This window comes from Hemiscyllium ocellatum, chromosome 13, assembly GCF_020745735.1.
Source record: "Hemiscyllium ocellatum isolate sHemOce1 chromosome 13, sHemOce1.pat.X.cur, whole genome shotgun sequence".
Lineage (NCBI taxonomy): Eukaryota > Metazoa > Chordata > Chondrichthyes > Orectolobiformes > Hemiscylliidae > Hemiscyllium > Hemiscyllium ocellatum.
This window is the reverse complement of record NC_083413.1, coordinates 1541830-1552920: the sequence shown is the minus strand read 5'-3', so window position 1 is coordinate 1552920 and position 11091 is coordinate 1541830. Positions and strand designations below refer to the sequence as shown.

Below are 11091 nucleotides of genomic sequence, written 5' to 3'. Positions count from 1 at the left end.
AGCCAGAGACAGGATTAACGGGTATGAGGGGTCAGAGCTTTAAGATATTAGGAGGAAGGTATAAATGAGACGTCAGAGGTAGGTTCTTTACACAGAGAGTTGTGAATGCATGGAATGCGTTGCCAGCGGTGGTGGTGGAAGCCGAGTCATTGGGGACATTTAAGCGACTGCTGGACATGCACATGGAGAGCAGTGAGTTGAGGGGTGTGTAGGTTAAGTTACTATATTTTACATTAGGATTAAACCTCGGCACAACATCGTGGGCCAAAGGGCCTGCACAGTATAATGTGTTGTACTTTTCTATGTTCTATTAATGCATGTGTAGAAACTGCCTCTAATTAAATATTGGAAAGATTGAAACCATCATATTTCAGTCTACGATACAAACTTTATTCTCGAGACAGATACACAAGTTGTCACCTTGGCAACTAATTGAGTTTGAATTATATTGCTCACAAACATATTTGACTTGAAATGTAAACATTTTACCACATATCCACTCCAGCAATGATACGACTTATTTCAATTTCTGTAATGTGGCTCATCACTGCTCACCTGTTGCTGCTTAGTTAAAACGCCTGGGAAATTGGGACCAGTTCTGGGGCTGGTGGGACCATTACAAACAAGATGGATTACATTTCAGGGTGTTGTTTGCTAGTGCTGTTGAGGAGGGTTTAAACTAGACTGGCTGGGGATCGGGTAACTGGGCATGGAGATAGAGGAGGAAGAAACAGGGGGAAACAAACAACAGAAAGGTGTGAAGCAAAAATAAAAGACAGCAACAGCAAGAACAAAAAAAATTAATGAGACCACAATATAAAAACAACCACCAACCATTCTAATCCTATTCTCCAGTCCGTCCCAAACCAGTCACACATGTTGCTGGACTATTAACTAATTCACTGGAGGGGGAGACTCCACCAAAGTAATCAGGAAACTACAGGCCAGTCAGTCTAGCCTTGGTGATGAGGACAATATTAGAAACAATTCTGAGGAATAGAATTAATCTGTATTTGGAAAGGTAAGAATTAATCAAGAACAGTCAGCATACCTTTGTTATGGGGAGGTCATGCCTGACCAAGTTGATTGAAGTTTTCGAAGGTAACAAGTTATACGATGAGGGCAGTGCATTCAGCATTGCACTTCAGTAAGATTTTTGATAAGGTCTCGCATGTAAAGACAAGACCCATAGATTCACAGTTGGCTGAGTTGCAGGAAGCAGATGGGGATGGTTAAGAGGTGTTTTTGTGACTGAGGGTCTGTGTCCAGTGGGTCCCACATAGGTCAGTATTGTTACCACCTCTCCAACCGTAACAAGGACAGAACGCCTCTGGTGCTCACGTTCCACCCTACAAACCTTTGCATAAACCAAAATCATCCACTAACATTTCCGCCACCTCCAAAAAGACCCCACCACCAAGGATATATTTCCCCCCCACCCCTTTCTGCCTTCCGCAAAGACCATTCTCTCCGCGACTACCTGGTCAGGTCCACACCCCCCTACAACCCACCCACCCATCCTGGCACTTTCCTCTGCCACTGCAGGAACTGTAAAACGTGTGCCCACACCTCCTCCCTCACCTCTATCCAAGGCCCCAAAGGAACCTTCCACATTCATCAAAGTTTTACCTGCACATCCACTAATATCATTTATTGTATCCGTTGCTCCCAATGCGGTCTCCTCTACATTGGGGAGACTGGGCGCCTCCTAGCAGAGCGCTTTAGGGAACATCTCTGGGACACCCGCACCAATCAACCACACCGCCCCGTGGCCCAATATTTCAACTCCCCCTCCCACTCTGCCGAGGACATGGAGGTCCTGGACCTCCTTCACCACCGCTCCCTCACCACCAGATGCCTAGAGGAAGAACGCCTCATCTTCCGCCTCAGAACACTTCAACCCCAGCACATCAATGTGGACTTCAACAGTTTCCTCATTTCCTCTTCTCCCACCTCACCCTAGTTCCAAACTTCCAGCTCAGCACTGTCCCCATGACTTGTCCGGACTTGTCCTATCTGCCTGTCTCCTTTTCCACCTATCCACTTTACCCTCTCCTCCCTGACCTATCACCTTCATCCCCTCCCCCATTCACCCATTGTACTCTATGCTACTTTCTCCCCATCCCCACCCTCCCCTAGCTTATCTCTCCATGCTTCCAGCTCACTGCCTTTATTCCTGATGAAGGGTTTTTGCCTGAAACGTCGATTTTGCTGCTCCTTGGATGCTGCCTGAACTGCTGTGCTCTTCCAGCACCACTGATCCAGAATCTGGTTTCCAGCATCTGCAGTCATTGTTTTTACCTGAGTACACATCCTTGCAGGGCACCAGTGTTGAGGATTATCATGGAGGAGGGGTGATTGTCTGTCTTCACTGATTGCGGCCTGTGGGTCAGTAAGCTGAGAATCCATTTGCAGAGGGTAGAGCCAAGGTCTAGGTCCCAGAGTTTGGAGATTAGTTTGTCAGCTTGGAGATGGACTGGTCAGATAGACAGATCAGTGTGAAATAGACTTCAATCCAGATAAATGTGAGGAAATGCACTTGGGAGAACAAACAAACAAGGGAGTACACGATGAATGTAGGGACAGGGGAAGCATTGAGGATCAAAGGGACTTTGGTGTGCATATACCCTGGCCTCTTAAAGTTCTGGGACAGGAACATTAAGTGATTAAGAATGCATGGGGATATTTATCTTTATTAATCAAGGCATATAGTTTACAAACCTGGAGGTGATGCTGGAACTGTGTAAACTGTTGCTTAGGCAATAACTAGAGAACTGTGTGTAGTTCTGGAATCCACATTATAGAGCTGTGAAACAACTAGAGACGGTGCGGAGGAGATTTGCCAGGATGTTGCCTGGGCTGGGAATTCCATGAAGAAAGTTCAGACAGACTGGGGTTGTTTTCCCTGAAGCAGAGGAGATTGAGAGGGGACAGGATTGAGGAGCATAAAATGGTGAGGAACATTGACAGAGCCGACAGGAAGAAGCCTTTCCCCTTGATGGAAGGATCAATGATCAGGAGTGGATATCGAAGGTAAGGGGCAGGAAGTTTAAAGGGGATGGATGGGAAACCTTTTTCACCCAGGGGGTGGTGGGAATCTGGGACTCGCTGCCTGTAAGGGTGGGAGAGACAGAAACCCTCATCACATTGAAGTATTTAGATGTACACTTGTGATGTCTAGATTAGAGTGTGGTGCTGGAAAAGCACAGCAGGTCAGACAGCATCCGAGGAGCAGGAAAATCGATGTTTCAGGCAAAAGCCCTTCATCATCCCGAAACATCAATTTTCCTGCTCCTCGGATGTTGTCTGACCTCCTGTGCTTTTCCAGCACCACTCTAATCTTGACTCTAATCTCCAGCATCTGCTGTACCCACATCCTCACTTGTGATGGCAAGGCATAGAACATAGAACAATACAGCACAGAACAGGCCCTTCGGCCCACGATGTTGTGCCGAACATCTATGCTAGATTAAGCACCCATCCATGTACCTATCCAATTGCCACTTAAAGGTCGTCAATTATTCTGACTCTACCACTCCCACGGGCAGCGCATTCCATGCCCCCACCACTCTCTGGGTAAAGAACCCACCCCTGACATCTCCCTTATACCTTCCACCCTTCACCTTAAATTTATGTCCCCTTGTAACACTCTGTTGTACCCGGGGAAAAAGTTTCTGTCTACTCTATCTATTCCTCTGATCATCTTATAAACCTCTATCAAGTCACCCCTCATCCTTCGCATACAGGGTATGAGCCATGTGCTGGGAAATGGGATTAGAATAGTTAGGTGCTAGTTTCTGACCAGTGCAGATGTGATGGGATGAAAGATTTTTCTTTGTGACGTAGATATCTGTGATTCTCTGACTATGCAATGGATGCAGAATATTAATAATTTTAAACCAGAGCTAGAGAGAATTCTAACCACCAAGGCGATGAAAGGTTCTGAGGAATATGCAGGAATGTAGAGTTCAGGCTAAAATCAGATTAGTCATGATTTTTCGAATGGGGTAGGAGGTTTGACGGACCGAAGGACAATCTTGTTCATTGCCATGTGCTCATGTTTGCTCCTCATTCATCACTTTTCAGGTGAAAAGAACACCAGACTTTTCAGTTTCTCTTTCATACCTTTTAATAATCTTCTTATTGGAATCATCTGAGCAAACCTCTTTACATTTTCATCTGCCTCTTTTCTTTTATGATATGGAAACCAGAAGTTGTTGATTCCTTCATTCTATTTTTAATTAATTAGCTTTAATAATTGCTGCACAGCTTTGTAATAACTGATGCATACAAGTCAATAAACTCCAATTTCAAAGTCAGCAATTAATTAGCTGATCTCCGCCAGGGCAACAGGACTGGATCAGTATTCCTGGTGGAAAAATAAGAATCAGCAATTATTCCCAAAAGCATTCATATCTTGAGACATCTGATAATGTTGACATAAAATGAGGGCACTACTAAGTGTGGTTAATATCTTCAAGGAGGATGCTGGAGATCAGAGCTGAAAATGTGTTGCTAGAAAAGCGCAGCAGGTCAGGCAGCATCCAAGGAATAGGAGATTCGACGTTTCGGGCATAAGCCCTTCTTCAGGAAACAATGTGTGGTTAATTCCCGCTCACTCTCACAGCTTAATTCCACACATGAGGAAGGGCCTTTGGTAGGTAAAGAATCTGAGGAGGGTTGGAAAATCATCCAAAATGCAAACAAGAGAAACAATGGCGTAAGAGGTCAGAACAGTATTTTTTAAGACTCAGCTTTCAAGAGATAATGATTGAAAACAATCATCAAGGTCACCACGAGACACTTTACATAAAATGTACACTTGCCTCTCTGTGTTAACAGCTAATCCCCAGAGCATGGACCTTTTTGGTCACTTTATACACATTGATGTCATTTTCTTCATTTCTGTCAACAATTTGGCAATTAAAATGTTCAGGTAGAATGTCTTCGTAGAATTTATTAATCTGAAAGTCCTGCCACATTTTTGAAGAAAGATAAATGATGGTTCTTTCACTACTGAGATGTTGTAAAGTCTTTATTAGTAAGGGATAGGTCTTTGGAAAATAGACAATTTCTCCACCAAAGATGAAATCGTAGTCACGAGGAAACTGAATGTGATCATGACCCCAGGATAGGGCACGGATATTTACCCGATCTCTACAAGACGGTGAGATGCTCGCAACAACATTATGTTCAATTTGCTTTAAAACATTTGGTTGGTCTGTAATTGTCACATTTCCTCCTGAAAAATAATTATATGTCTCAGTTCAGAATTTGATTCACACCACAATCAGATGCAGAATCATGGTCATGCAAAGGAGAGAAAATTAATCTTCTTAAAGACATTTTGAATGTATGGGCAAATGCCATTTCAAATATATACTGATCCATGAACTTTACAATAAAAATCATTGAACATCTTGCATTTAGTTACAAACCCATATATCTAGGTGTTAACCTGTACATCTTGTCAGAGACAGATAGTGATCTCAGTGCTGGCTGGCATGCAGATGTATTGCAGGGGAATGCATTGGCAGAATATCCACTGAATAAAGATTTGCCTATGGGAATGCTGGAGGGAAGGTACGTTTCCAAAACAAATATTTAGTTTGGAAGGAAGCCGCAGGTTAAGTTTTAGTCTGTAATTGTATTTATTTAATCATTTTTCCATATCATCCAAGAAGTTATTTTTAAAGTTCATTCATGAGTTGCAAATGTCATTGGCCATGCCCCGTTCTTGGTTTCTGTGTAAGAGATGGACCAACTGAAAAGAGCAAGAGTGAGCCTTGGAAGAAAGATTGAAATAAAAATAGTTGTGAGGAAAGGTCTTCTCTTCAAAAATCAAGAAGTACAATCAATTTGAGCAGAGTTGAGAAACAATATGGAGGAAAACCATTGGTGGGAGCTTCTTGTAAGCCCCAAAATATTGTTGAAACAGGGAGTAATTAAGTCAGGAAAGTAAAGGCACAGGTAACAAGTAATACTTTTCATATGAACTGGGCAAACCAAATTTACAGAATTAGTGTGAAGAACAAGTTTGTGGAATGTGTGCAGGATGCTTCTCTAGATCAGTTAAACAATGGGCGGCACGGTGGCACAGTGGTTAGCACTGCTGCCTCACAGCGCCTGTAGACCCGGGTTCAATTCCCGACTCAGGCGACTGACTGTGTGGAGTTTGCACGTTCTCCCCGTGTCTGCGTGGGTTTCCTCCGGGTGCTCCGGTTTCCTCCCACAGTCCAAAGATGTGCGGGTCAGGTGAATTGGCCAAGCTAAATTGCCCGTAGTGTTAGGTAAGGGGTAATATGTAGGGGTATGGGTGGGTTGCGCTTCGGCGGGTCGGTGTGGACTTGTTGGGCCGAAGGGCCTGTTTCCACACTGTAAGTCTAATCTAATCTAAGAACTACAGACAGTGTGGAGAAGTAAATCTCTTGCATTGAAAGTTTTCATCCCTACCCCTAGCCTTTCCTTAAAGCAACTATGTGACAAATGAGTTGTGATATTAAGGTAATATTAAAGTAAACTAGAATAATTTTAACAGAACAGAAACGTACCGATGAAGTGACTCGCACTGTTTAGGTACATCCTTTAACCATTAAAAATTCCAAATACACATTGTTCTTCATGTTCATCATTGCTTACATTTCATCTACATTTGCAAAGTTATGCTTCTTGTGGCTCTTGGTTTCCTGTGAACTTTATAACTTACCTAGCAGAACTGCTAAGATTCCTAATATTCCAGTTCCTGCACCCAGTTCGATCACCTTCATGCCATTAAACATTATCCTCTGTTTTTCAATATACTCACACAGAGCAAGACCCTGAAAAATAAATCCATGTTTAATTAGAATTAGGTTGAATTCCAAAGCTGAGGTGAAATGTTGTGGAGTCAATGTTCAATAGAAGGGAAATATATGAGACTTGTTTCACACCTCAGTACATACAGACAGAATTAGCTGAAATTTTAGCTATTTGGAGTCTACCAAGCCTCTCTTTAGCCAGTTCAAATGAGCAAACACATAGTCTGCCCATTAACACAATCTTAAGTAGTTTATCTTTCATGGAGAATAGATAAATGAACAGATCCCAGTTGACTCTGACCTCTCCAGTACTGCACTTCAGAATCTGCCCCTGCACTATCCACCTCCCAACTAAGGAATTACATTAGTGCTAATGTTGGAGTCTGGAAAAACGTGTTTCTTTTACATTTCCTATCCACCTGGAGCCAGAGAGGCAGGCTGAGAATCCTGACTATGGACAGAATGCAGGAACTTTAACAAATCCAACAGAATCTGATCTAAAATGTAAATGGGCAGTCAGTCACTGGAGGCATTAGTTCTTGATTGCGAAAGAACACATTGTTACACTCTATGTTCACAGCATATATGAACATAAGTAATTATATAGATGTGCTATATATACTGTACATATACTTCCATTGACAAACTCACATTCTTATTTCCCCAGCCACCATTGGCAATCTCACTTGGTGCTTGATGTTGAACATTCAATACTTGGAGAATAACAGAGAGGTTGGTGTTGGTGTATTCTCTGGTGCACCTTCTTTCTCAATGGGGAACAATTTGTGCTTTTCAGACAGGAATCTGGCTACAGGATTTCTTTCAGTATTGAGGACAAATCTCACCAGAGTATTTATTCAATCCATGATCTTGAACCTTGGTGATCAAGGTCCAAAAGGCAGGAGTTACTTTAGACTCAATGAATGAAAGTCCAATAAAAGCTGAGACATCCTTTCAAAACATGCCATGGTAAAATGCTTAGTGAAAGTGCTGATAGTTTTAAGTAGCAGATTTTACAAACACAAAAAACACTGACTTAAGATCAGCAAGCTGCTGAGCTGGACAGTTTTTAATCCTTTCCATATTGTTCAGCTGACACAGAATAATTCAACCAGCTTGGAAAATTCTTGGAAAATGCCAGTTGGCTGCTCCATGTCCAATGCTGAACATCTACTTCCTTTCTTAATTTTCCTTCAATTTTCCAAGCCCTTAAAGACAAGCCCCTCTCGAGTATTCCCATGATTCGAGGTAGTAAATGTAGCTAGTTATTTAGTGAATGAAGCATCACATTATAAACTGATTCTGACCTTGAAGTCACATGCACTGCAGATTATGTAATGAGATGTAATCAAAGTGTTTACAATTTAAACAGACTGGGATCAGACTGATTTAAACAAACTGTCTTCAGTAGTTCAGAGCTTCAGAATGAGTGACTGATGTCAAACAGAAGGTAGGAGAGACGTCTTCACACAGTGAGGCAGTGGAATTCACTCACAGGATTATAATTAAGACAGAACTTATCAGCATTCAAGCTAATTGCATATGTACATGAAGGAAAAGCAGCTGAAGAGATATACAAACAGAGTAGTCAATGAATCAGAATCAAACTTGTCAAAAGTTAAATGCCAACACGGACTGATTCAACCAGATGACCTGCTCTGTGCTGCCATTCTCTATAATTCCACTTACTGACCACCACGGTTCAGTAACTAATCAGAAACCCTCACCTGATTTCCCTTTTATTTGTCAGAGGTGTCAATAGCAATCATTTTATCCCAATTAACATTCCAAATGAGATCAATTTACTTTGCATAAAATGGATGTTAAACCTGAATTGAAGAGAAAATGAAGATCTCTGCAATATATTTCCTGGTGATGGTTGAAATTTGGTACATGCATAAAATTAGACAACAACCCACACTGCTCTAACTTAGCAAAGCCAATTTACAAAGTCATTCTATATCAGGACTAGCAGCATTCTGTGAGATAATTCCCTTTCTAACCCAAAATACCAATCTCCTTCTCAGACAGAAAACTTATTCTACCAGGTAGCCTTAACTGTATGTACCAAAAGTTCCGCTGAAATACAGCTGCCCCGCTGCCAATGTGTGGGATACCTGAAAGTTTCTAAAAACACCACAACTCTCTGTGCAATATAACCAAAGGTTACATCAGTCAATATACTTCACTCTACTTTGTTCTGAAAGAAGGAAATAAAAGAAGATTGAAATAAAAAGAACTGTCACTAATTGTATATCACTGTTTAAGGTGCAATGTTCTTTGCAAAGTCCTGTAAATATGGATTGCTGTTGTATAAAGAGTTTCTTGAAGCATACACTGAAGTCGGTTGTTGGTTTTGTTTATTCACAAACAGCAGGTCACTATACTTACAGCTTCCCATATGAAACCAGATGTCCCAATCTGGGCATTTGAGCTCTGACTGATCCATAAATGTTGTCCACAAAATTCATAGCTTCTCTCCAAAATGTACTCAATCTCAGAATCAGCGTAATTGTTTTGTAGCTTGGTTTCCATTTTCCGAATTGATATTCAACAATGTTTCCTTGATCTCCAGTGGCCCTCCTCCTGATCTCTGAACAGATTCCAAATTCCTGGTGTGAGATCTGGATCTTAATAATTTCAGATTCGCGTGATTAAAGTTCTTCCTTTGTTAAAACAGATGCTTTTTCTGGAAAATCTGCAATATATGTTAGCATGGACATTCAATACAAAGCACAATTATCCAACTTCCAAACAAATGAAATAGGCCAAAGAATTATACAATAATTTAAAATTAGCCTAAATAATTTTCTCTGATCATAAGGAATCAAGGGTTATGGAGATAAGGCAGGAACAGGATACTGATTAAGGATGATGAGCCATGATCATATTGAATGGTGGTGCAGGCGCGAAGGGCAGAATGGCCTACTCCTGCACCTATTGTCTATTGAACATCAGCAGTGTGTAAAATCTGGCAGCACCATTTTGGTAAGAACGCCTCTTATACAACCTCCCAGAGAAAAGTATGCACCATGTCAAGAAAATTCGACAGAAATATAATCATCTTTCCCTGTCAACATTCATACTTCATCCTTTTCAAATACTCTTCAAATCCACTTTTGAATAATAATGCAACATCACTTGGGATCAACTTTCCTGTCCCCTCTCTCTGCCTTGGCATTGCACAGGAGAAGTACATCTTATCCACACATTTTCGCAAAATAAATACAGAACACACAGGATACATACAAGGTGTGGAATGTGAAAGCTTGAAATATACTCTCCATTTTATTTCTTCCCAAGTTCACATAGTGGTCTGCCGTGCTCCATTCCACTCAATTACTTGCTGTAATAAATGCTTATTGTTTCATAGAGTCATAGAGATGCACAGCATGGAAACAGAAGTTTACAGACATTATTCAGTTATCCTAACATTGTTACAAAATTAAATATAACAATTCATAACTTACAGTCAAAGGAGTCACTGTTCCCAACAGTGAATTTCTCAAACACCAGGCATACAACCTATGAGGAGGCAATCAATCCAACAAGCCTCTCAGCCTCTTTTCAACATCAACGTCAGGACATTCCCCTATTTAAAGCATTTGTGTAGCCTTGAGAAAAAGACAATGCTACAAATTATTTTCAATAACTCAAGCTGTAAAATGGAAAATAAATTCTTTCCTTACTTGAGCTCAGAACAACAGGACAATTCAGCATTTTCTTCCAACTCCCTGATAAAAGCAAAATCCTGTAAATGCATCAAATCTAAAAGAAATCAGGAAAGTTCCGGAGAACCTCAACAGGTCTGGTAGCATCTGTCAAGTAGGAAGGATTTATCTCAAATACGATCGTTTGTCAGAACCTCCAAAATTCGCTTTATTTTATTCTTTTAGGACAGCACAGTGGCTCAGTGGTTAGCGCTGCTACCTCACAGCACTAAGGAACAAGGTTCAGATTGGATTAGATTCCCTACAGTATAGAAACAGGCCCTTCGGCCCAGCAAATCCACACTGACATTCCGAAGAGTAAGCCACCCAGACCCATTCTCCTATCCTATATTAACCTCTGAAAAATGAACCAAACACTATGGGCAATTTAGCATGGCCAATTCATCTGACCTGCATATCATTTGGATTAGAACATAGAACAGTACAGCACACAACAGGCCCTTCAGCCCACGATGTTGTGCCGACCACTGATCCTCATGTATGTACCCTCAAATTTCTGTGACCATATGCATGCCCAACAGTCTCTTAAATGTCCCTAATGACCTCGTTTCCACAACTGCTGC

The 11091-nt window shown here is 41.4% G+C and overlaps 1 protein-coding gene across 1 annotated transcript; it reads right to left on the bottom strand.

The window, feature by feature from the left end:
- Positions 1-4835: 4835 nt before the first annotated feature.
- Positions 4836-9332, bottom strand: LOC132821660 (EEF1A lysine methyltransferase 3-like). The gene is made up of 3 exons (XM_060834369.1): positions 9189-9332; positions 6707-6818; positions 4836-5242 (listed from the first exon to the last, which is right to left on the bottom strand). The coding sequence occupies exons 1-3, from the start codon at positions 9330-9332 to the stop codon at positions 4836-4838; spliced, it is 663 nt and encodes a 220-aa protein (XP_060690352.1).
- Positions 9333-11091: the final 1759 nt, after the last annotated feature.